We start from the raw sequence: 27,763 nt of genomic DNA on the forward strand, positions 1-27,763 counted from the left end.
CCACGTGCTGCCGCTGTCGACCTTTCCCCTATTTCCGCCCCTCCGCGTGCAGCCGACCAAAGAGGTTATTGAGACGGTATAACGTCAAACAGTTGAAGCCAATTAGGGTATTCTCCCTTTCCCTCTCACCCGCACAGTTGTCATCCCCGTTCACACCAAACAAACCTTTGAACTGCTGCATCCTCGTTCTCGTTATTGTTGGCGGCATTTCACCAGTTAGAGTAGTAATTAGTTCTAAATCGTAATCATTGTGTCACTTGGAAGGGCTGGTTATAGGGAATCCCTGTATTACTGCAGAGATGTCTTCACCTAGTAGAGGGCCACCGAAACAGACTTATTATGAGAATCAGGTGCTCAGCAGGTTTTTTGTTTTAATTAATTAGCTTGAAACCTAGGCACATTTAACATATTTTTCTTTCCTGTGCCTACATCAAAAGAAAAAGATGGGATGTGGGAATTTGTTCCATTTGTTTTGTGCAATGCAGTGAACAACTTCAAAATCTAAAGGTGGACAAAGCCGTGGGACCGGATGGGATCCACCCCAGGATATTGAAGGAGCTCAGAGAGGTTCTGGCGGGTCCTATTAAAGATGTGTTTAATAAATCCTTAGAGACGGCAGTGGCGTAGACACAGGTGGGCCAGGGCCCACCCACTTAGGGTTCAGGCCCACCCAACAGTAGCACACATTTAGTGGTAGCTGGTGGGGATCCCCAGCTCCACCAGCTGAAGACCTCCCCCTGATGGTAATGAAAACTCTACTCTCCTTGATTCTGTCACCTGCGCATGCTCAGTCTTCAGCGCATGCCTGCTGCAGAGTGTCAAGGTGGAAAGAAGCGTTTTCTCGCCAGCTGAGATTTTTTTTTTTTTGTGGTGGGGTGGGGGAGAACACTTGGTGCCCACCCACTTCTTGCCTAGGCCCACCCAAAATCTGTTGTCTGAGAGACGGGAGAGGTTCCGTGGGAGTGGAGAATGGCGGATATGGTCCCTCTTCACAAAAGTGGTGATAAGGAAGAAGCTGGAAACTACAGGCCGGTAAGCCTCACTTCGGTTATTGGAAAAGTAATGGAAGCGATGCTGAAGGAAAGGATACTGAATTTCCTGGAAACCAACAAGTTGCAAGATCCAAGACAACATGGTTTTACCAAAGGGAAATTGTGCCAAACGAATCTCATTTAATTCTTTGACTGGGTGACCGGACAATTGAATCAGGGACATGCTATGGATATAATCTACTTAGATTTCAGCAAAGCTTTTGACACGGTTCCCCACAGGAGGTTCTTGAATAAACTAGATGGGCTGAAGATAGGACCCAAAGTGGTGAACTGGATTAGGAACTGGTTGATGGACAGATGCCAGAGGGTGGTAGTGAATGGAATTCGCTCGGATGAGGGAAAGGTGAGTAGTGGAGTGCCTCAGGGATCGGTGCTGGGGCCCATTCTGTTCAATATATTTGTGAGTGACATTGCAGAAGGGTTAGAAGGTAAAGTTTGCCTTTTAGCGGATGATACTAAAATTTGTAACACAGTGGACATCCGGGAGGGAGTGGAAAACATGAAAAAGGATCTGCAGAAGCTAGAAGAATGGACTAAGGTTTGGCAATTAAAATTCAATGCGAAGAAATGCAAAGTGATGCATTTAGGGAGTAGAAATCCACAGAAGTATGTGTTATGCGGTGAGAGTCTGATAGGTACGGACGGGGAGAGGGATCTTGGGGTGATAGTATCTGAGGATCTGAAGGCGACGAAACAGTGTGACAAGGCGGTGGCCGTAGCTAGAAGGTTGCTAGGCTGCATAGAGAGAGGTGTGACCAGCAGAAGAAAAGAAGTTTTAATGCCCCTGTATAAGTCATTGGTGAGGCCCCACCTGGAGTATTGTGTTCAGTTTTGGAGGCCGTATCTTGCGAAGGATGTAAAAAAAATAGAAGCGGTGCAGAGAAAAGCTACGAGAATGGTATGGGATTACGTTACAAGACGTATGAGGAGAGACTTACGGACCTGAACATGTATACCCTGGAGGAAAGGAGAAACGGGGTGATATGATACAGACGTTCAAATACTTGAAAGGTATAAATCCGCAAACGAACCTTTTCCGGAGATGGGAAGGAGGTAGAACGAGAGGACATGAAAGGAGATTGAAGGGGGGCAGAGTCAGGAAAAATGTCAGGAAGTATTTTTTCACGGAGAGAGTGGTGGATACTTGGAATGCCCTCCCGCGGGAGGTGGTGGAGATGAAAACGGTAACGGAATTCAAACATGTGTGGGGTAAACCTAAAGGAATCCTGTTCAGAAGGAAGGGATCCTCAGAAGCTTAGCCAAGATTGGGTGGCAGTATAGCCTTGGAAATGTTGAGTAGAGCCGGTGGGGGGAGGCGGGACTAGTGGTTGGGAGGAGGGGCTGGTGGTTGGGAGGCGGGGCTAGTGCTGGGCAGACTTATACGGTCTGTGCCCTGACAATGGCAGATACAAATCAAGGTAAGGTATACACAAAACGTAGCACATATGAGTTTATCTTGTTGGGCAGACTGGATGGATCGTGCAGGTCTTTTTCTGCCGTCACCTACTATGTTACTATATGATAAAAATGCACTTGCCTTATTTTATTAATACTATTTCACAAAGATGTATTGAATAATTAGGGATAAGCATTTGTCATGCAGAAATTCTGTCCACAGTCAGTCTAAATGTGCCAACATTATCCAGTTCAGTTCACTATTAGCTGCCAAGTTCATACAGTCAATTATGTTCAGTGGAAAATAAATGTTGGCTGACTGCTATGTGAATATTCGATCACTGTTTCATTATTGCTACCATGCATTACATATTATTGGCATTTGCTTTAAAGTTTGATTGTTTATTTATCCAGTCCTTACATGCCCATGGTAATGCTTTTTAAACCCTAAGTTGAATCCTAAGGGTGGTTGAACAATTAGGTATAAACTTGTTTCTGACTTTACTTATTTTGGACTGCACTGGCTCTTACTGATCTGTACATCTGCTGTCTATAATTTTGGAAGATGGAAATGAGGAAATAAAAATTAAGTTTGGATGTACTCTGTATAAGTTGTTTACTTTTGCAATGTGTGTATGGATGCCTGTGTACTTGATTTCTGAACATGCGGCATCATTATAGGACAGACTTTAAAATATCCAGTTGGGTATATATATATCTCAACTTTGTTAAATGTTTCAGACACATCCATCTAATTGCTCCCATGATGTTACTGAAGTTTATTATTCTCTCTCACTGTATTTTCAAATGTAAGCCACATTGAATCCGAGTTTGCTTGGGATAATGTGGCATATAAATGTCAAAAAATAAAATCCTTTATCCTGTATCTTTTAAGGCACTATCTATCCAACTGGATGGTGATGGCACAAGGAAAAACAATTTGGTCCAGTAAGAGTAACTCAAAATAACTTGTTCCTTAGCTGGGCTCTAATATTACCATATTGAAAATGTGATCATACCATGCCTTTGTGGTTATGTTCCACTAATAAGTTAAATGATTAACTGGCTTTATTGAAAGGATTATATAACCTTTGGATACATGACTGGGAACACAAACATGCACTTATTTATTCCTCATGTACAGCCACAAAACAAACTTGTAGAGTGGAGTGTGTTATTATCGACCAGCTAGAAGAGATAAGAGTTTTCAGTTTTGGCACACTGTAAGTCATCACAAGAACGAAATATAAGAAAACCAATGGATTACATTAGGGGCTTATAACACATTTAGTTAGGTTTTAACAAATTAGAGCTCTGCATGTAACAAAATATTTATTTTTATTATTTTGACTTATTAAACCACTTGTCCCTTAAACATGCTCAAAACAGAATAATCCATTTGTTTATCTAAAATGTAAACTTCTACAAAACATGATGAGGTGAAGTTGTAATTCCATGTGCCCCAATGAAAGGAGAGTTTAATTTTACTTCCATTTAATTACAATGTATTCCATCTGTGATGAAACAGGGGACTTGTCTGTGATTTAATATGAGGCTGTAAGACATGTTTTTCCCCAGTGCATTTCTCTTGTTTGACCAGCAAGTGGCGTCTGCCCTCTGCTTTAAAGCTCTTGCAGAGGTGACTGTTTTCTTTTCAGCTTAAGTCCTGAAGGAAAGTAACCTGCACTGCTATTGGTCAAATACCCCGGGCTCTAATTGTCCCTGAAGTTCAAAATCCAGCCAGAATGTGCTGGATTCCCCCAGTCTCAGAGAGGGAGAGTGGAAGATAAAGATCTCTACACTGAGACCCTGTTCAAAAAATGTGAGCAGTTATATTCCTGAACTCCCCAGGTTCTACTCAGGTAGAAGATTAGACAAGTAAAATGGAAAGTTACAATAGTAACATAGTAGATGACGGCAGCAAAAGACCTGCACGGTCCATCCAGTCTGCCCAACAAGACAAACATATGTGTATATCTTACCTTGATTTGTACCTGCCTTATTCAGGGCACAGACCGTACAAGTCTGCCCAGCAGTACTTCCCGCCTCCCAACCACCAGTCCCACCTCCCATCACCGGCTCTGGCACAGACCGTATAAGTCTGCCCTCCACTATCCACGCCTCCCAACCACCAACCCCTCTTCCCCCCACCTGCTCCGCCACCCAATTTCGGCTAAGCTTCTGAGGATCCATTCCTTCTGCACAGGATTCCTTTATGCATATCCCACGCATGTTTGAATTCCGTTACCGTTTTCATCTTCACCACCTTCCGCGGGAGGGCATTCCAAAACAATAAAGGGCTTTGTGAAGCAAGATGCAAACTTTAAGCTGAATATGGTAAGGAATGGTGAGCCAGTGATGATGAATGAACAATGGGGTTATATAATGAAATTTACTAGCACAAGATAAGATGCGAACAGCAGTATTCTGAACTGACTGGAGATATTTGATAAGATGGAAGGTATCGGGGCACGCTAGGGAGGTAAAATTCCTTAATGAAATCAAGGACAGCTTTATGGAGCAGCTGGTACAGGAGCCGACGAGAGAAGGAAAAATTCTAGACCTACTCCTTAGTGGAGCGCATGATCTGGTGTGGGAGGTAATGGTGCTGGGGCCACTTATATATAAGTACATAAGTAATGCCATACTGGGAAAAGACCAAGGGTCCATCGAGCCCAGCATCCTGTCCACGACAGCGGCCAATCCAGGCCAAGGGCACCTGGCAAGCTTCCCAAACGTACAAACATTCTATACATGTTATTCCTGGAATTTTGGATTTTTCCAAGTCCGTTTAGTAGTGATCAGTGATCATAATATGATCGAATTTGATATTAGCTTTGAAGTAACTATACATAGGAAATCAAATACGTTAGCGTTTAACTTTAAAAAAGGAGAATATGATAAACTGAGAAGAACGGTGAAAAAAAAACTTAAGAGGAGCGACTGCGAGGGTCAAAAATTTACATCAGTCGTGGATGCTGTTCAAAAACACCATCCTGGAAGCCCAGGCCAAATATATTCTGCATATTAAAAAAGAAGGACGGAAGACCAAACGATAGCCGGCGTGGTTAAAAAGTGAGGTGAAGGAAGCTATTAGAGCTAAAAGAAAATCCTTCAGAAAATGGAAGAAGGAACCGACTGAAAATAATAAACAACAGCATGTCAAGTCAAATGCAAAGCGCTGATAAGGAAGGCTAAGAGGGACTTCGAAAAAAAGATTGCGTTGGAGACAAAAACACATGTAAAATTGTTTTTACATATATTAAAAGCAGGAAGCCGGCAAAAGAATTGGTTGGACCGCTAGATGACTGAGGAGTAAAAGGGGTGATCAGGGAAGACAAAGCCATAGCGGAGAGATTAAATGAATTCTTTAGTTCGGTCTTCACCGAGGAAGATTTGGGTGGGATACCGGTGCCAGAAATGGTATTCGAAGCTGACGAGTCGGAGAAACTTAATGAATTCTCTGTAGACCTGGAGGATGTAATGGGGCAGTTCTACAAACTGAAGAGTAGCAAATCTCTTGGACCGGATGGTATTCATCCCAGAGTACTGAAAAATGAGCTTGTGGAGCTAGTGTTAGTAATATATAATTTATCCTTAAAATCGAGCGTGGTACTGGAAGATTAGAGGGTGGCCAATGTAACGCCGATTTTTAAAAAAAGGTTCCAGAGGACATCCGGGAAATTATAGACCAGTGAGTCTGACGTCGGTGCCGGGCAAAATGGTAGAGACTATTATTAAGAACAAAATTACAGAGCATTTTCAAAAGCATGGATTAATGAGACAAAGTCAACATGGATTTAGTGAAGGGAAATTGTGCCTCACCAATCTACTACATTTCTTTGAAGGGGTGAACAAACATATGGATAAAGGTGAGCTGGTTGATATTGTGCATCTGGATTTTCAGAAGGCGTTTGACAAAGTACCTCATGAAAGACTCCAGAGGAAATTGGAGAGTCATGGGATAGGAGGTAGTGTTCTATTGTGGATTAAAAACTGGTTAAAAGATAGAAAACAGAGAGTAGGGTTAAATGGTCAGTATTCTCAATGGAGAAGGGTAGTTGGTGGGGTTTCCCAGGGGTCTATGCTGGGACCGCTGCTTTTTAACATATTTATAAATGACCTAGAGATGGGAGTAACTAGTGAGGTAATTAAATTTGCTGATGACACAAAGTTATTCAAAGTCGTTAAATCATGGGAGTATTGTGAAAAATTACAAGAGGCCCTTACGAGACTGGGAGACTGTCTAAATGGCAGATGACATTTAATGTGAGCAAGTGCAAAGTGATCCATGTGGGAAAGAGGAACCCGAATTATAGCTACGTCATGCAAGGTTCCACGTTAGGAGTCACGGACCAAGAAAGGGGTCTAGGTGTCGTCGTTGATGATATGTTGAAACCTTCTACGGCTAAGAAAGCAAATAGAATGTTAGGTATTATTAGGAAAGGAATGGAAAACAAAAATGAGGATGTAATAATGCCTTTGTATCGCTCCATGGTGCGACCGCACCTCGAATATTGTGTTCAATTTTGGTCGCCACATCTCAAAAAAGATATAGTGGAATTAGAAAAGGTGTAGAGAAGGGCGACAAAAAAGGGAATGGGACGACTTCCCTATGAGGAAAGGCTAAAGCGACTAGGGCTCTTTAGCTTGGAGAAAAGGCAGCTGAGGGGAGATATGATAGAGGTCTATAAAATAATGAGTGGAGTTGAACGGGTAGATGTGAAGCGTCTGTTTACGCTTTCCAAAAATACTAGGACTAGGGGGCATGCGATGAAGCTACAATGTAGTAAATTTAAAACAAATCGGAGAAAATCTTCTTCACTCAATGTGTAATTAAACTCTGGAATTCGTTGCCAGAGAATGTGGTAAAGGCAGTTAGCTTAGCGGAGTTTAAAAAAGGTTTGGATGGCGTCCTAAAGGAAAAGTCCATAGACCATTATTAAATTGGACTTGGGGAAAATCCAGTATTTCTGGGATAAGCAGGATAAAATGTTTTGTATTTTTCTGGGATATTGCCAGGTATTTGTGACCTGGATTGGCCACTGTTGGAAACAGGATGCTGGGCTTGATGCACCTTTGGTCTTTCCCAGTATGGCAATACTCATGTACTTATGTACCAGCATAGACCACATTTGCAGAGTCCAGACAGGTGAGAATAGTTGCATAAAGAGAACCCATTTGGGCAGAAGGATCCGGAAGGCTACATATGGGTCTAAACTGACACAAAGTCCAAAAACACCGCTGGACAACAAACGACTGGCTTTTTTTTTTTTTACCCATTCTACTCCACTCATGATTTTATAGGTCTCTATCATGTCTCCTCTTGGCTGTCTCTTCTCCAAGCTGAAGGGTCCTAACCTGTTTTGCCTTATTTCATAGGGAAGCTGTATCATCCCCTTTATCATTTCGGTTGCCCTTCTCTGTATCTTTCCTAATTCCGCTATATCTTTTTTTTTTAAATGAAGCAACCAGAATTGAACATAACGGGCCAGATTCAGTAAACAGCATCCAGCGCTAGTCTATAAACAGTGGTCCGGGATGAGCGATCTTTATGGAATACTGTTGGTCACTGAATTCCCCGCCCCACTTTGGGCACAAGTACTTACACCAATGGAAGCCAGGTATAAATCCTGGTAGCAAAGTTGGGCACACATCCGCTGCATTCTACAATACACTGTAAACCTGCTGTAATTGCCTATTGCTCATGTTTGATTTATTCTTACTGTACACCGCCATGAGTGAATTTCTTCAAAAAGGCAGTAAATAAATCCTAATAAATAAATAACATGGAAGACAGGGTCCAAATTTTTACACTGCATTGTGAGTCTGCACTATATCAGGTCTCTGTTACCCGCTCTGGCACCCGCACTCCAGTTCAGTAAAGGGCTGCACAAATCTATAATTATAGTGTCCTCAATACCACACAAAACAGCAAAGTCACAGGGGCTCATTTTCAAAGCACAAAGTTCTATAGGTTACTATGGAACTTTGTAAGTCTAAGTGCTTTGAAAATATGCCTCATCTGTCGTTCACTGGCTGTTTTCTTTGTAAGCAAGCGATAGCAAAGTCCTTCTCGTTGCAATTGTAAATTAGCTCTGGAACCTCCTTCATCAATGATAGCTTTTATGTTTCAACAGTTTTTTATTGATGAATCAAAAATTACAAATCCACCTCAGCACAACGATTTCAGTACAATATTGCAACACTCACGGTAGTAACACAACAAATATACACCACTGCTTACAGTCATCAAACTTTTAACATTTTTACCCCCCCCCCCCCCCCATCTATGCTTTATATTCATGTTTCAACAGTTCTTATTGATGATATTATACAGATAACAATTATCATCGATGTTTTAGTATAACACCCCCCTCCCCCCCTGCCAGCATTCTAAAACAGTCTACTTTGAACTCATATGTTCCCCCAACCCATATCAAACTTCCACCACTCTCAAAATTTAGTAAGGAACAGAATGTTACCAAAAATTAGAACAGTAAAACAAACAGTGAAATCCTTCCCTCCCCCCCCCCCCACCTACCCCCCTCCCCTTGTTGAGAGATATCCAGACTTCCTACCACAAAGGATGGTCTGACTTCAATATATATTTAAAGCGCGTTCACCACTAAACTCCGCCCCTTAGGAGACAGGCTGTGAATATATGGCCCCCAAACATCCAAGAACCGCCTCAGCCGCCCAGGGGAGCTGCCCACACCTCTCCTCTCAAACAACATAAACTCATGTAGCTTGTTGCGCCAATGCCAGAAGTCCGGAGGGGTCTCCGCCACCCACTGGCTCATTATTAGCCTCTTACCAATCAAAAAGGCCTTCCGAACCAATTGACGGGCCGAGCCCCCCTGTAAAAGAAAAGCTTCATATTTGTCTAACAAAATTCCCATCGGAGAGCACATGATTTCAATGATAGCTTTTAACTTTGGTGGATAATCATTAGCCTCTTGGTTGTCATCTGATTGAACTTCACCAGAAATTGCAACTTTTCTTATGCCATGCCTCTTTTTAAATCAGGTAAGCCAACCCTTACTTGCTTTAAATTCCGTTTCCTCTGCTTGTAGCCCACGCTATTGGTCTAGTTCCTTTTTCAGTTTTTCTGCTTGACTCCTGATTATTTCTCCTGAGATAGGCGTTCCTTCTGCTCGTTCTTGGGAAAACCAAGTGAACATGGCTTTATCCAGGGGGCTATTGCTTGCTTGCTGTAGCTGTTTTCATGGGAGACCCTCATCTGCATCAAAATCACTTGTGGCTTGCTGTAAGTTTGCTTCATCATTGATCCACCCCTGTACAGTGGACTTCCCAACGTTCATGTGTCTGCTTGCGTTCTTCCTGATTTTAGAAGGTCTAAGGCTTGTAGCTTTTCTTGTGCTGACCATGCTTTTCTTTTCCTTTTTTTTATAATTTTCCATGTTAGCCAGTACTGCCTTGCGCCAATTAGAACTAGATCAGAAATAATTAGCTTGCACCTGAAAAACGTGAAATTCTGGGGTCCAAGCTCTGACCACATTGTAACCGATCCCGCGCTATATCGGGTCTAAGGTTTACTATGTGCAGTTTTCCAGAATGCCCCTGACCTGCCCATGCTCCTCCCATAGAAACGTCCCTTTTGCAGCTGTGCATGGATACATTTAGCTGCTATCCTATGACTGGGTGCAGAAGTATATTTCCATGCTGATCTGCTGTTTCAGCCGTATTTCAGCACCTTGCATCCATTGAAACACATTTCCATGCTGAAATTTGGGTGTGGAATTAGAACTTAACTTTAGGCATCATTTTTAAAATTCCCCCGCATATGTCAAAATGCAGCTGCACCATGGAGAATTATAGAGGAATTGTTATATTTTCCATGTTCGTCTCCACTCCTTTCCTGTTTGCTTTTCTGACTGCTGCCACACAGTGACTGAGCCAAGGATTTCAATATTTTTGTCCACATTTACATCTGGATCCTTTTTCATATGGAACCTAGCATTATGTAATTAGAGTTTAGATTATTTTTTCTCTCTGCGTGCCACTTTGTATTTGTTTATATTAAATTTCATCTGTCATTTGGATTTCTAGTTTCCTAGCGCCCGACATTCAGACTGCGGGAGGTAGCCAGGCTGCCTCTCGCGGGTGATACTGAGCCCAGATATTAAATGCCGGGTTGTTCCCATTGACCAGCATTTAATGTCCAGCTGTTTTTTTGGCTGATCTAAATTAACCAGCCAAGCCGATACTTAGCACCGGCCGGTTAAGTTTAAACTGGCCAAAGACATTCCAGCTATTTTTGGCAGCCTACTTTGACTACCAAACTTAACCATTGATGTGCTGAATATTGGAGGATAGCCAGTTATATCTGCTAAATGCTAGCCAGCTCCCGCTGAATATTGCCAGATAGCCAGTTAAGTGCCATTTAACCAGCAAGGAGCCGTTCCTGGCCAGTTAAATGGTTTTAAATATCAGATGGCTAATCTCTCCAGGTCCTTCTGCAATTTCTCACAACCCACTGGCGATTTAATAACTTTGAATAATTTTGTGTCATCTGCCAGTTTTATCATCTCCACATTGCCTTTTCCAAATCATTTAAACAATGTTCAAAAACACTGGTCCCAGTACAGATCCCTGGGGCACTACACTATTCAGCTCTTGCCATTAGGAAAACTGACCTACTTTCTCTTTCCTATCTTTTAACCAGTTCCCAGTGAGAATAAGATATTGCCTTCTATCCCATAACTTTGTTAATTTCCTTAGAATCTCTTGTGTGATACTTTATCAAACACCTTCTGAAAATCCAGTTGGGCTCACCTTTACTCACGTTTAATAATCCTTTAAAAGATATAGCAGACTGGTGAAGCAAAACTTCTCTTGGCTAAATCTATGTTGTCTCTTTCCAATTAAATCATGGCTAAGGGCCCTGTTTACTAAGCCATGTTAGGGTTTTTAGTGCGCGCTAATTATTAGCTTAATAAGCAGGGCCCTAAATCTATGTTGTCTCTGTCCAATTAAATCATGTCTATTTATATGTTCAGTAATTTTGTTCTTTACAATAGTTTTAACCATCTTGCCTAGCACTCATGTCAGGACCACCATTCTACACTTTCCCAGATAACTCCTTAAGTCCTTTAAAAGAATTGCATTATATTTGCTACCCTCTAATCTACGAGAATCACAGATAATTTGATAGCAGGTTACAAATTACTAATAATGGGGCTGCAATTTCATTTTTAAGTTCTTAAAGAAAAGCAAAAGCACTGGTAAATTAGACACAAAGCAGTGATGAGGCAGGTACAAAGATAGTCTGAAAAGCTTGTCATAGAGGGCCAAAATTCATATTAAAAAGTTTTTCGATTTGAAGCAAGAAAGAGAGTTGGCTAGACCATCAGATGACCAAGGATATAAAAGATACTAGTTTTTACTGAGGAGGTTGTTGGGAACATACATATGCTGAAAAACTGTACTTAATAGTAATAATTTTGAGGAGCTGAAATAAATTACAGTGAACTTGGAAAATGTAATGGGGCAAACTGACAATCTAAAAAGTAGCAAATCACCTGGACCAGAGAGCATACCACCCCAGAGTTCTAAAGAACTCAGAAATGAAACTCTGGTCCCGCTATAAGTCTGACTCACCAGCAGAAGAAAATAAAGGCTACATGAAACACTTCTCTCCATCTGCACATGGATGAGCTGTAGAATAAGAGAGAGGTGAGGGTGGGGGAAAGGTGCAAAGGAATCAACTCCTACATAATTACTGTGGATATCCTGAAAAGTTAACTGGCTATACTATCCTGTGATAGTCAAGGACAGTGGGGTATTGGGATCATTTAGAAATCAAGAAATTGCTGTTATAATTTTGAACTATTGTCTTGAAATTGGTCTTCAGCCTTACCAAGACTTCATACTCTTTACAAATGGATTATTGTCTCCTACACTTCAAGCCACAGGGTGTGAAAGCAGCCATCCATCATTTAGTCACCCATGTGTTTGTAGCAAACAAAATAGTACTTGCTGTGGCCTGGAAACAACCCACTTTGCCTGGACTTGATGCAATTTTGCAGAAACTAGCCCATATTCACTTGATGTCCAAACTAACAGCTCTGTGTAGCGGACAACTTCTGGCTTACTTTCGCACTTGGGACCCTTATGTGAAGTGGACTACTTGCCCTGACTCTTCTCCGCCCATTACGTAGAAGATTTGATGGAGGGGGGGGGGGGGGGGAATTATGTGAAGTGTTTGCTGCTTTACTACCTTTTGGATGTTATTCTGAATTTTTGTAATGTTTTTGGTGATAATGGCAATGTTGCCTTTATTTTGTATGACTGAGCTTTAATTTAAAAAAAACTGCTGTTATCATGAAATATTTGAACTAAGAAACCTGTCCTTTACTAGCAAAGAATACAATAAAAGAGGAGAAAAAAAGGAAAACAAAAATATTAGAATAAGATCCAAACTAGAATAGAAATAAATGGCAAGTTGATCTTTATGTTTTAAAATAAGGAAGGAACCTGGTTTCCATTGTTCCTTGAAAATAATTTTCCACCAGAGGTCATGCTTTATACTGCAATACATTTTAAAGTTTCTGTGTTTAGAGATCACACTAATCCTTTTTTTACCTCACCTACCTGCACCCATTCTAAGACTTGGACTTTGTCTGCAATAATTTTTTTATTGAATCTTCATGATATAGAAGCATTTTTTCAAAGCATTTAGTCTTACAAAGTTACATGTAAGTCTAAGTGCTTTGAAAATGAGCCCCAGTGTACGATTTTACCAGCAGGTTTTGTTAGTTGGTTACCTGCTACTTATATGTTTTGTTTTATTAAATCAAAACATAGTTTATTCTTACATAAATATATACATGACTATGTTTCTGCTTGTAATTACATGTTACTGGGTATTCTAATTTCATCAATGTTTTATTACACTATACCACGATATGAACTTTTAAAACTAGGAGTGGAGGAGTGGCCTTTGGTCCTGGGGATTCCCACTGCAGGCACAGGCAGCTCAGACTCTGGCCAAGTCACTTAACCCTCCATTGCCCCAGGTACAAATAAGTACCTGTATTTAATATGTAAGCCGCATTGAACCTGCTATGAGTGGGAACGTGTGGGGTACAAATGTAAAAAAAAAAAAAAAAACAAACAATTGACCCTGTTTCTAGAGGGAGTTTTTAGGGCTACCTTGGTTTTCTGCACTGAATTGATCCTCTCTCTCCTTGTGCAGGTAAGTGTAGGGCTGATTTCAGCATAAACGATTGGACATCGAGTACCATAATGCACAAAGAGGTCAGATCATAAGCCAGAGGGTGCAAAGTTTCCTCCTAACATTGGCTCCAGTGGCAGGTAAATGACTTCTGACCTCTGGTCGCTCGCTCCCTAAAGCTTCTTCTCAACACTGGCTCCAATTGCAGGTAAATGACCTCTGACCTCGGCACACTCGCTTCCCAAAGCTTCTTTCCTGCACAGGCTCTCGTGGGAGATAAATGACGTCTGACTTTGGTACACTGTTTCGCTCCCTAAAGCTTCCTCCCATCACTGGCTCTCATGGCAGGTAACTGACCTCTGACCTAGGCTCGCTCGCTCGCTCCCTAAAGCTTTTTCCGAGAAGGGGCTCTCGTGGCAAGTAAATGACCTCTGACCTAGGCTCGCTCACTCCCTAAAGCTTCTTCCGAGAAGTGGGTCTCGTGGCAGGTAACTGACCTCTGACCTAGGCTCGTTCGCTCGCTCCCTAAGGTTCTCGTGGCATGACCTCTGACCTAAGCTCACTTACTCCCTCTCCTGCTTCACCCCGCCACCACCTTTCATCCGACATCTCATCTCATGCGACTTTACCCACTGGCAGGCACCCGCTTGCAAGCACCGCCCAATTAGCGCGAGGGTACCGGAAGTGACGGTGTGCCCGGGAGCAGGGCTTCCTGCGTGTGGGCGCAGTGCTTTTGCTCTCTCAGGAGAAAGGAGGTCGGCGGCCGCAGGGGCTGCCCTGCTCTGCTGCTCCTTTGAGTTGTGCTATTATTCCCGGCTGCGGTCGCTCCAGGGCTTTGAGTCTGCGGTGCCGGGTACTGCCGTGAGCCCCTGCCGAGTGAGTGCGGAGAGCGGGGGGCCCTGCGGAGGGAAGGGGGGCGGACAGGGGGGGTCCGGGCAGAGGACGAGCCCGGGGTATGTGGCCTTGTTTACTCTTCTCTCCTGGCCTGATCCTATGGGGCTTCGGGCCCTGAGCGGGATGAGTTCAACGAAGTGCCACTGCTGTGTTACAGTTTGGGCAAGGAAGGATGCAATTAAAGCTGAATTCTCTGCTGAGTGAGGCTTCTTCCTTAGGGTCAGAGCAGCACAGAATGAGACTTTCTCCTTGATACTCTCCTCTGAGCTTTGCTCCATTGTGGCTATTCAAACCTTAGATTAGTCTGCTTTGCTTAAGTTACTGAGGTTGAGCCTGAGTGTGCATGTTTATTATGAAGCTCTGTTGCTTACATGTTTTTGGATGAAATTGGTTTTGCTTCAAACGCGTGCAGTGCAAAGATTAGAGGGATCTATTTTCTCATCTGAATTTTCTTTATTCATTATATTGTAGTCAATACGTTTCCAACCTTTTTTTCCACTCTACTTTAGGGCACAGTGTGCTCTGCAGGCTGGGTTACAAATGTTCAGAGAATAGTACAGAATCTTCAGTGAAGTAAATTCAAATGCAAAACAATGTGCATAAATATTGAGCATATTTAGTTGCATTAATCTTGAAAATTAGGTCTCTCAGTTTCGGGTCTACTGTTGGCTTTCTTATAATGCCAGTAAAGATTTTTAAAACAAGCTGTTGTCAGCAAAATTGTTTTTGTTATTTTTATCAGATAATTGGTAGTTTTTCTCATAACTTGTTTCTATAGACATATATAATTTATGGACTAATCAGATTGTGATGTATCTCTTTTAAACATCTGAATATTATTGTTTTTATGTGTTTGTAAATGAGTGACATTAGTACCAGCCACATTCCCTTCACAGGCTCACCAGTTCTGAGGGCAATCTGGAAGACTTTCATGCTGGGAAGCTCACTGGTGTGGCTTGAAGCCCTGTGACATCATCAGTTCTGGCCATGTTCTCTTCAAATGCATTCCAGTTCTAAGGTGTGCCACTTAAGGGGTGTGTTCTGGTGTGGACAGCTTTGGGGTTTGATCATTTTTATACATTCTTATTTGTCACTATGAGATGGTTCATTTTTTAATGCCTGACCCTTTTAGGTCTGAATGTTTTAAGAGCCGATACTTCTGCATCCATTAGTAGTACTATACCTGTGCTGTATCCCACAAAGTGTAAGTTAAGATATAAGAAGGATTTGAAAATAGAAAGCAATTGGTTGATCAGATCTCTCTCAGAATTATATTGTGCCAATTTTGGATAATAGAGCTAATTTTTGCCATCATTCTTAAAGGAATTATTTGTACTGACTTTTTGAGTTTGTCTATGATCTATTGACTACACCTGTTTCTTGTTTTTATATTAATGCTAGGGTCATTGTGAACAAATTATTATTGCTTAGTGATTTGATTTCTTATGACCTAGGATTTGGCCTTTTTTTTTTTTGAAACCTGGCTTGTGGACCATAATAGTCTTGATATATGCATTTATTACCCTCAGGTTATAGTATTGTACACTCCCCAAGATCAGAGAGGCTAGGTGGTGGTTTAGCTATTGTTTACAAAAGTTTTTTTTTTAAATTTGACTTTGAGGTTTGGAGTACATGATTTGTAAGCTTCGGGATGTATCAAAATTTGCTTCTCTTATCCATGGTTTTCTGTAGACTTAGAGGAAATTATTTCAAATTTTGTATGTCAATATTCTAGATCCTTGGTAGTTGCTGATTTAAATCTTTCATAAGAATGTAATTCAGATTCCAATAGCAACAACTTTAAAACAGTTTTGCCTTCTTGTCATCTGTCTTTATTCTCTTTGGGTCCCACTCATGAAAAGGGCTGTTCAATATATTTGCCTGGCCTTGTCTAATATTCTCTCCTGAGTGATCTGCCATACCTTGGTCTGACCATTTTCAATTGCAATTTAATTTTGTCTTAGTATGGGTCAGATCTCTCATAGTTTAAATAGACACAGAATTGCGACTAGAGGAAAGATTGATAGTGATTCTTTTTCAGCCAGAGTTTCCACTCAAATTAATATGCCTCTAACTGATCCTGTTGCCGTGGGATCGTGTTATTGACACCACTTTAAAACCCTTTAGTGTCCAATGTTCCCGTAATACGCCATATGGGAACAGATTGGTGGGAACATTGGACACTAAAGAGTTAAAACTCTAGTCCCTTTAAAAGAGAAGAAAGTGTGATTTATTAAATCTTTACCTTGGTTCACAGATTTTTTTTTTAAAGAGAGCAGAAACAAAACTGCAGATGCCTAGAAAGAAACTGGTGAAAAAGTTCTAATCTTTGTGCTAAATTAGCTTGGAAACAGGCAATGAAGACCTATAATGTTGAAGCTAAAAAATATATTATTCTAATGAAATTGATAACAGTTTTACAGAGTGCTAAAAATTGTTTCACCTTGTAATATTGTCTCATAATTCTCAACCTTCTGCTCAGTTTTTTTTTTCCTAATAAGATTGAGATTGTTCATGCTGATCTCAAGAGATCAACTTTTGTTCTCTCTAACTAGCCAGTCTTCAGCTATCAGAGTAAGCCAGTTGTAGGATACGTTTGTTCCTATCACTCCAAATGACGTGTCCCTTGTCACAAAAATATTTGTCTAGATGTGTACTGGACAAATATCCTTCAAGCTTATTTTATAATCCTTTGCTTTTAGTTATTTATTGGCTAGTTCTGTTTCTTAATAAACTTTTGGGACAAGGCATATTACCACCTGATATGGGTCACTGACGGGCATATGCACAAAACTCCGTCACTATACTGAACAGTGCTGTACAAATACCACTTGATTAGTGCAGAACAACTTCCTAATGCTCAACACTAATGAGATGCAAACATAGGTGTGTTTATAGTGTTGAGCATTAGGAAGTTCAGTGGGAGGACAGTGGCACATGCGCTGAACAGTTGTGCATTAAGCACAGCTCTTGCGCGCATGCCCTGAACAACTGGGGGGGGGGGGGGGGGGGGGGGATGGAAGAGGTGCCAATTTTGACAAGCCAACTGGCAAAACCACTTTTATCAGGTACCGTGTTGTTTGAGTTAGCATGAAGCACTGTTCCTTATATAATGTCCAGCTACTCCGTGCTGACTCCATTTCTCCAGCCTTTGCTCTAACACATCCATCTCCGGCATCACAAACTTCTCTTCCTATGAGAATGTTAAGGTGTTCTGGGGGTATTTTTCTGGTGGACAGGGCTCTTTTCTTCCTCTAGCCTTCCCTTTCTCTCATGGCTTGGAGCTGGCATAGGGTTTTCAGCATCAGAAGTGCCCTTGTTTGGCACGCTGTCCTCTGAGCATTAGGGAAGAATAGGGAAATAGCTTGTTAGCATGCATTTGCTTGCTATTGTGCTAGGAGCCAGCAAGCTCACTGGTTCACACACTCACCGGCTCTCAGCATTCTGAGTTAGCAAATGTAGGCCCTAGTCCGGCACTAATGGCCTGTAGCACCTGCATTTGCTTCTGGGTATCGGGTCCATAGTGCTTACTGCCATACCTAAATTACAGGGTTTAGATGTATTCTTTCATAATTTTAGACCATTTACGGATATTCTATTATTTACGAAAAGTTTGGAGGCATATATAAGTAGGCAATTATCTGACTATATAGAGAGATTTTCATGTTTACAGTGCTCACCATACAAGGCAAAATGCACATCACAAATCTACTAGTAGGGCTTAAGTACTCTAATGATATTAAACATCGCAGGAGCCCTAACACAAGATGAAAACAGCAAAATACCAATTCTTTGCTAGGTGAATCCTCCATCGAGAAACATCATCTCTCATCCTGGCAGATCTCAAATGGAAAAACAGAGAGACCCAAACAATAGAGAACACTCAAATGGATCAACCAAAACAGAAAACAAGGAAAAACTAAACACTCCAGAAACCTAACTGTACGCCAAGTAGTAAAGCTTGCCAAATCCATGCTCACAGAAGACAATTACCTACCAATACCAGTGGGTTACATCAGTGCTAGATCAGCAGTAAACAAAACAGAAATGATAAAAGACTGGTTACTAGTAGATGATCTCGGCTTAGTGTTCCCCAACAAAACATGGATGCACGATAAAGAAGACACAATAATCTTGGACCTATGCCCTCCCGGCTATAAAATCCTGCACTGGACCAGAAAAGGGAAGAAAGGCAGAGGCATCGCCCTGACATATAGATCCTTTCTAAAAGCAGAAGCCACAGCAGAATCTATAACACTGCAACTAGAAATAGCCTTGATCAGAATCACCGACACTATAGACCCCCAGGAAATTGGAAAATGGCTCAACCCAACTTCATCTTGTACACGTGTGTAGCTAATTCCAGTGTGATGGTTATAGGAGACATCAACCTACATTTAGAAAGCCAGAGCAAAGTTAGCACGAAAGAGTGCAATGAATTCCTCCAACTGTGGGACTTCCAGTGACCATCATTGATTGTAACCCACCTCAAAGGCCATGCCCTAGACCTACTTGCATACAGATTTTCACCGGAGATGGACTTCAAAATACAGAACCTAAGTTGGACTGAAAATCCTTGGTCTGACCACTGTAAACTAAACATGACCCTCTATTGGAAAGAACATGGGCCCCAACCACCACAAACAAAAAAAACAATATAAATCCCAAGGTAAGGTTGATCCAACTTAATTTTGGACAGCTATATATGACAATCAATGGTCACCAACAACTGATTCTGAAGAATTCCTTTCAGAATGGGACAGAAGGATCACTACCATACTAGATGAAATAGCCCCATGAAAAGTAAACAAACAAAGGCACAAAACAGCTCCTTGGTGCAATGAGGAGCTGGAAACACTAAAAGCACACTGCAGAAGACAAGAACAATCGTGGATGAAAAACAAAATTAACAGAGCGGCATGGAGGAAAGCTTGAAACAAAATAAGACAGGATAAAACATAATACTATAAAAAAAAACCCCAAAACAAGTAGGCACAGAGTTCAGAGACACGAAAAAACTATACAAGCTCTTAGATAATTTACTTAACACCAGATCACTGACAACAGACAATGATCATCCAACAATAAATGAAATGGCTACACGCTTCGAAGGAAAGATCCTCAACCTCCTAAGGAAGAGTTTAACAGATAATACCAACCTCGAAACCTTCATAGACAAAATGGACTACCCCCCCCCCCCCCCCCAGAGGAATCACCAGTAGACGGGATGAACAGCCTTCTCACAGCTCACGAAAGACATAGTTGCATAAGCAGTAAAAAAAATTCTCCATCACCTACTGCATGCTAGATATATTCCCCAACTATATCCTGAAAACACCCCCTGACCGATTCATTGACCAACTTACCTCTCACTTCAACTTTATGTTCCAGAAAGGATGATTTCCAATGAAAAAGAGTAGCTTGCTGCTTACATCTATTCCAAAGGATACTAAGGAACACATTGGACACCTATAACTATAGACCAGCGGTATCCGTACTTCTCACCAAAGTAATGGAAGGTATAGCGGCCAACCAGCTAATTAACTACATAAATAAATTCTCTATATTACATTACGCCCAATCAGGCTTCAGAACTCATTACAGTACAGAAACGGTTCTAATCACATTACTAGCGAAATTTAAAAAGGAAATTTCACTTAGGAAAAACACCCTCCTACTACAGTTCAACATGTCTTGATTAGACATGGTTAATCAAATCTTAGAACGAATACTAGATAAAATCGGAATTGGAGGAAAGATGATCGAATGGTTCATTGGATTTGACTACTAGGTCTTACCAAGTAAAGATGAATACCACAAATTCTTCCACTTGGAAAGCAGACTGTAGAGTCCCCCAGGTTCTCCTTAGAAAATAGACTGTGGAGTCCCCCAGGGTTCACTGCTCTCCTCAATAATATTCAATGTACTGATTACACCCCTTGCCCAATCACTGTACAAGCAAGGCTTCAATTTATGCAGGTATTAAGTGGAGTCTGCTAAGAAAACTACAAACTACACAAAACATGGCTGCCCGCCTTATATATAGCTCGCCGCATTATGTGAAAGCATCTCCTCTTCTTAAAGATCTACATTGGTTACCTATCAATGAAAAAATTTAATTTATGCTCTATGTTTCTGTCTAGGCTTTCCCCTTTGAGTAGTGGGGTTAGGATGATTCTGCCAAGGTCTTCACGGAAGATTCATTTCCTCAGCATGGTCTGTATCGTGTTGATGATGCAGGCTTTTGTTTTGGGGGTTGCCATTCTAAGAAGGTTGGCTCTACATGGATTCAGAGCACAGGATCCTTTAGAGAATCTTGTGATTGTTGTCTGGAATTTTTTGAAGAAGGTTTCCTTGAAGGTGAGCCAGAAGCGGTTTGCTAGGCAGTTGTCTTTGTTGAAGTTGAGTGTTGTGGCTTGAGGGTGTGTAGTTTTCGGGCTTGTTCATCATTTTTTTTTTTTTTGACTTGGGTTGGAAAAATATAGACAGTTCTTCGGTGGTTGTTAGTTCTTTTGAGTGATTGTGTCTGTATTGTGAGTGATTTAACCAGTTGAAATAGGATGCAGGTGAAGTTGTTGCTTTCTGAGATCTTGCTGGAGTAGTAGTTTTTTTATTTTCCTGTTTTATCTTTTCCTTATTGACTGATCAGTGTTCTCCATGTGCTTTTATCTTGGGGACTTATGATTTTTGCCAAGTCCGTTCAAGTTATCTGCATGATTTCTTTAGTTGTAGCAATTCTTGTGTGTACCCATGATTTATGGCTTTCCTAGGGATCTTTTTTGGTTTTAGTGGTGCTATTTCATTTAGGGTGTTAGTGTTTGATTCCAGGGAGAAACCATTTCTTGGGGCGGGGGGGGGGGGGGGGGAGAGGTTTCAGCTTTTTGTGTGTTCTAGTTGTTTTTCTAGTCCCATAGGTTGGTTTCATCTATCTTACTTCTGGTGAGGATTATTTCCCTGCTGGGTTTTTCCTGTTTGGTCTTTGTGATGGGTATGGGAAATTCTTGGAGGCAGTGGTCTGACTAATATTTGGATTATATTTTTAGTTTTTATGTACAAGGTGTTTTTATAACTAGTTAGCTAGGTATTCAAAATCTTGATTTATGAGCTGCCAGAGTTTGCTTTTCTTAAGGAGGTTTACTTTTTGTATTTCTTCTATTAAAATTGTCCATTTGTCTAGTATTTGTGACCTCATTTTCTCTTCTATTTGGTTTCAGACTGTGGAGCAACTTCCCTGGAACACGTTTTTTTCTTTCAGATGTAGATTGTCCTTTTTTTTTTGTTGTGTGTGTTATTTTTCTTTGCTTTTCTGAGTAACGGTGTCCCCTAGAAATTGTTGGCTGCTAAAGCAGGCAAGAGTTACAACATTGTCTTGTCCATCTGCTTTGTGTGTATTACATGTGTATTATATTTTTTGAAATTGTGTTGTGATTTTTATTTTGTACTATATTTTTATATTGCTTTCATGCTTTCTTATATTTTCATTTTTGCATATTGTTACTCACCCTGGGTGCTATGGTTTTGGATGACTAGGAAATTAACATAAATCACAAAGGATAATTGTACAAACCAAATAGCTTGTTTGTTTTTCAAGGTGTAACAGACTTGTCCTTCTCTCAGATGTAAACCTGATATTTTCTTAAGTGATTGTTTGGATTATGTTGCTGAATCTGCAGTGGATTTGCTACTTGAGATTGGTGGACTGAAAGGTATTCTCAGACATAATCCTCAATGTTACCAAGTTGTTTGTTTGTATTTCTTATTTTATAACTGCATATACATGTAAATAGGGTGCATATACTTTTCTTTCTTCAGGTACTGGCAAATTTCCAAAATGCAAGCATGTGTACATGCTTCAAGTTAGGAAATTGCTCCAGGGGCTTAAGACTTGTAAAATTAAAACTTAAAAAACATTTTTTTAACAAAAATATCTTTCTGACACCAATTTAGATGTAATTTTTTTTCTGTGTTTTGAAGGCCTCTAGTCTCCCAGTATTCTAAGGCTGATGCAAGAAGCCACTGCGCGGTGTATGCGCACATTACTGGATGCACAGCGCACAAAGGGGCCCTTTTACTAAAGGACGGAAGAGAGGGCTTGGCGTGCAGCAAATCGGGCATGTTGTCAGGCTCGCCCAGGAGCCTGGCAGTAGTCCTGCCTTTGCTGTGCCCCACTTCCAGCGCTAGAAAAATACATTTTTATTTTCTAGCACCGGAGGTATGCCCGGAGGAAATCCAGTTACCCCTGGCACCAGAGCCCTTACCATCTCCTAAATAGGATGCAGTAAGCACTCCAGCTGTAAATGGCCACACGGCAATATTTTGCTTACCGCGTGACCATTTACTGGTCCTCCTGAAAAAAAGCCCTTTTACCAATGGCAGTAAAAGGTGGCCTCAGCGCACGGCAAACCCGCATGCCGATGCCATCTCGGGCCATGTTTACCACTGTTTTGATAAAAGTAGTTTGTCTCCGTTCCCAAAGGTTCTGGGCCCCATCTCCCTGGGCTCTGTCCTCATCTGCAAAAGCCTTGAACAATTATGATTTTATATTTAAATCTTGTTATTAAAGTATAAAAAGGAACAATATGCTATGCACCTATTGTATATAAATTAAAAATAGAAAACAATAATGACAGCGAGCAGCTATAATAACCCTCCCTCCCTCTCCACCACCCTCTACCCTTCCAACCCCAACAATAGCTGATTTCTACTACCCCAAGGAATCCTAAACCACCCTGTTAAAATGTCCAGGATTACAAAATACAACCCATTCTGTATGCCTTAGAGGAGAGAAATATGCCCTATGAAGCACTGTTATGATTTTTGAATCTGTGGATGAGCAAGTCATCAACAATCTCAGGATTCAGTCCAGCTCTCCTGTCTTCCATAGTCCTTCCTGCAATAGAAGCTGTCTTCTTAGAAGATGTGCTGGTAGCAGGATGTACAGGATCCCCCATGCAAATTTTGCTAGTTGTGGCCAGCATGTTTGCTTGTTTAAAAAAAAAAAAAAAAAAATCTAAATATCATTATCTGCATCACTCAAACATAAATAACAATCCAGTTCATTAACAGCCTTCAAAGTAGAAAATGACACGTGGACAAAGTTTGTCTCTGTCCCCACCCCGTCCCCAACCCCACGGTTACTATGGGTTCCCGTCCCCTTGTCATTCTCTAGATAAAAGTACCCCAGATGCTTCAGTGCAGAAGTTAAGTTGCTGGGCCCATAGTATATTAAAATGAATGGTAAGAAGGCCTCAGCAATGCACAGAAAATAATGCACGTATAACATGAGAAATTCACCATTAGGTCCAAGGCAGCATAAAAGAGTTAATTGAGAGGACTTGGATGCCAGTTTTTAGGATTTTCTGGCAGTTTGTTTTTTTTCTACAACCGTAGCAGTATCTGCAATTTTAAGGAACAGCTCTGTGCATGTGTCTGAAGAAAAAGTGCCAGCACACACCTGCACATGAACTGGAATGTTCTGTGCACAAAAATTTGATATGCAAGAAGTTTTTGAGGCTAATATTTATGTGTGGAACAGCGTTCCAGTTCACGTGCAGATGTGTGATGGCGCTTTTTCCTTCAGACACATGCACACAGTGAGATCTTTACTGCAGAACCTTTGTACTCGTGTGTCTGGTAGGCTTTCCCTGATTAGCACTCAAGTTCTATATGCTTTGAATTTGCATCTCATTACCTTATTGCATCACTGCAGAATATTTTCTCATTAATCTTTCAATAGAAGCTGCATAGTCGGCCATCGGAACGCAGCTCTACCACATGGCTTTCTGCATTGACCCCTCTTGTGTACGGTACCCACCAAAAAAAAAAAAAAAGCATTTACCCTGCTGTGCCTTTTTTTAAAGTAAGGGACAGTCAAATATTTGCTTTTACTTGAAGACTGTGATAAAAACGACTATTTTCAGTTTGTTTATTGTGAATTATTACCTGTTTTTTAAATTGTAAATCCCCTTGAATTGCTCTTGACTTAAGGGCTGCCTAGAACATTAAAAGAAATAAATGAATAAAAAACAACTTTTTTTGCTTTGAGTAGCTACAGTCTAACAAGCATGCATGAAGGGAACAAATGTCCGAAATATAGGTATGTATCGTACAATGGCCACTGCTTATGACAGTTGCCCTTGAGAAACATAATTTATTTATAATGAGTGAGTTAAAGCAACTACTTTATAAGGAGTAGAAGGAAGAGTTCAAGGTCTAATTGCATAAAGTAATTTTTAAATTACTTGTGATGTTTTGAAATATACATACACAAACCTGTTTTCTAAAACAAATATTATAATCAGTCATTCTGTGGGCCAGATGTGTTAAAACTGATCCCATTTTGTGTCTCTGGAAAATCCTAAGTATATATGGTCCAACAAATTCAACAGCAATAAGTGTAGAGTTGCTGTATGTTGAAATGAGACAGACATGGGCAACCCCTTGATTTTTGGAAGAAATTATCCACAGTGATTGGCAGTACATCACTAACTGCCACTTATTAATTAGTCTTTGGAATTCTAGATAAAAAAATGTATGTGTTTCTGTCATTTGACATTACTGTTCTGGGATCTTGGCCACTGTTAGAAACAGGATACTGGGCTTGATGGACCATTGGTCTGTCCCAGTATGGCAGTGCTTATGTTCTCATGACATTTACTCAGTTCAAATTAAGAGGAGTGGGGGATACACTAAAATGTTCTTTCTTTCCTGCTGTCAGTGACCACTAGACTAATCTGAGCTCTCATCTTAAGATACTTTCTATTCTGAGTTTCCAGTTTGTTCAGTGCCATTGCATCACCAGAAACATTCCTGGTTTTGAAGAGCATTCAAGGACATGAGTATGCTGTTCTTTTCTATGGCTTCTCACCTAGCACAGATCTATATGTTAATCTGAGATGTTCCTGGGGGCTCTTAATTAGGTTCATTTTACTTAAATCCTTAGTTAAAATATCCACTTTTAAGTATACTAACATGACCTAAAGAAATGCAGAGCTTTATAAATTCAGACTTCTGCTATCCATAAATGGTGTAGATCCCAAGTCCTTAGATTGGCATTGCCATATAGGCAGTGTTTTCAAAGAGTATTAATGCCCAGAGTGTTATACTTAGACTGTTCTTGGTGTCTGTGCATTTTGAATAAAGCAGTGTTGTGTGTTTTGACTCTTTATAATCTTGATGGACCAGGTTCTTTCCTAAGCATGGATTCCTGTTTTGTAGTTCACTGTGCTGTTAGCTGAGCTGTTTCTTGACTTTACTAAACAACCCCCACCTCCATAACAGGGAATAAGGGAAAAAGCTTTACTGAATTAGGTCCATAGCTAAGTATAGCTACGTAATGCAAGGTTCCACGTTAGGAGTCACCGACCAAGAAAGGGATCTTGGTGGTGTTGTTGATGATATGTTGAAATACTCTGCTCGGTGTGCTGCAGTGGCTAAGAAAGCAAATAGAATGTTAGGTATTATTAGGAAAGGAATGGAAAACAAAAGTGAGGACGTTATAATACCTTTATATTGGTCCATGGTGCAACCGCACCTCGAATATTGTGTTCAATTCTGGTCGCCGAATCTCAAAAAAGATATAGTGGAATTAGAAAAGGTATTTATTTTTGTTACATTTGTACCCCGCGCTTTCCCACTCAGCAGGTTCAATGCGGCTTACATATATACAGGTACTTATTTGTACCTGGAGCAATGGAGGGTTAAGTGACTTGCCCAGAGTCACAAGGAGCTGCCCGTGCCTGCAGTGGGAATCAAACCCAGTTCCCCAGGACCAAAGTCCACCACAGAAGAAGGGTGATGAAAATGATAAAGGGAACGAGACGACTTCCCTATGAGGAAAGACTGAATCGTCTACGGCTCTTCAGCTTGGAGAAGAGACGGCTGAGGGGAGATATGATAGAGGTCTATAAAATAATGGGTGGAGTGGAACGGGTAGGCGTGAATCGTTTGTTTACTGTTTCCAAAAATACTAGGACTAGGGTGCATGCGATGAAGCTACAAAGTAGTAAATTTAATACGAATCTGAGAAAAGTTTTCTTCACTCAACGTGTAATTACACTCTGGAATTTGTTGCCAGAGAATGTGGTAAAGGCGGTTAGCTTAGCGGGGTTTAAAAAGGGTCTTGACGGCGTCCTAAAGGAAAAGTCCATAGACCATTATTAAATTGACTTGGGGGAAATCTACTGCTTATTTCTGGGATAAGCATCATAAAATGTATTGAGCTTTTCAGGGGTCTTGCCAGGTATGTGTGGCCTGGATTGGCCACTGTTGGAAACAGGATACTAAGCTTGATGGACCTTCAGTCTGTCCCAGTGTGGCAATACTTATGTACTTGGGTCCCGACTCTGATTGAGGGTGTTAAGTTGCTTGTATTGATACATAGATGTTAATATTTGTTTCGTCCATAAAATAACAGTGATTTTTATTTGCTTTTTCTTCTTTAGTTGACTGAAATGGCCCTTGAACTCTAAACAGTGACACTTTGCAGTGGAAAGTCTTTTACAGTTTTGGTCTGCAGTTTGATTGGGACGGAACAATGTCTGTGGACATGAACAGCCAGGGCTCAGACAGCAATGAAGAGGACTATGATCCTAATTGTGAAGAGGAAGAAGAAGAGGAGGATCCTGGTGATATAGAGGATTATTATGTGGGGGTTGCAAACGATGTGGAGCAGCAAGGAGCGGATGCCTTTGATCCCGAGGAATATCAGTTCACCTGCCTGACTTATAAGGAGTCAGAAAGTGCATTGAATGAACACATGGCCAGTTTGGCCTCCATGTTAAAGGTAAGCCAGTGTTGACTAGTTGTGTAAATAATTGGGTTTTATATTTAATACAAACATTTTTTATTTTCTGAAATGTACAAACAACCACCTCTTAGGGGATATTGTGGCAGCTTATTTTATCAGTGTTGATATACTGCGTAACTTAACTATCGCTCATGTTTGATCTATTCTTACTGTACACCGCCTTGAGTGAATTCCTTCAAAAAGGCGGTAAATTCTAATAAATAAAATATTGTTGTCATACTAATTGTCAGTAATTGGAAAGACTCATCGTAGTTACGAATGAACCTGTGCTGGAACATACAGTGTATCTTTGGGAGATATGAGGGATCAGCTGCTGAAAAAAGGCCAGTGTTCAATTTGTCAGTAAAGGTGAAAGAGCCTAGATATGTTTTACAGCAAAGTAAAAGAACGGTATGGCTAATTTTAACTATACCA

At 40.9% G+C, this 27,763-nt stretch overlaps 1 protein-coding gene across 2 annotated transcripts in view; it reads left to right on the forward strand.

Annotated features, from left to right (window-relative positions):
• Positions 1-14,342: 14,342 nt before the first annotated feature.
• Positions 14,343-27,763, forward strand: part of ARIH2 (ariadne RBR E3 ubiquitin protein ligase 2) — a 57,832-nt gene continuing 44,411 nt past the window's right edge. Inside the window, exons 1-2 of one of the 2 annotated variants that reach the window (XM_030205543.1) lie at positions 14,343-14,523; positions 26,985-27,325. In XM_030205543.1, the coding sequence (XP_030061403.1) occupies positions 27,077-27,325 (249 nt within the window). In that variant the 5' untranslated portion in view covers positions 14,343-14,523; positions 26,985-27,076. Of the gene's footprint in view, positions 14,524-15,464; positions 15,560-26,984; positions 27,326-27,763 lie in introns of those variants that run through there. The other variant, XM_030205544.1, reaches the window with a different exon arrangement.

Source organism: Microcaecilia unicolor, chromosome 6, assembly GCF_901765095.1.
Source record: "Microcaecilia unicolor chromosome 6, aMicUni1.1, whole genome shotgun sequence".
Classification (NCBI taxonomy): Eukaryota; Metazoa; Chordata; class Amphibia; order Gymnophiona; family Siphonopidae; genus Microcaecilia; species Microcaecilia unicolor.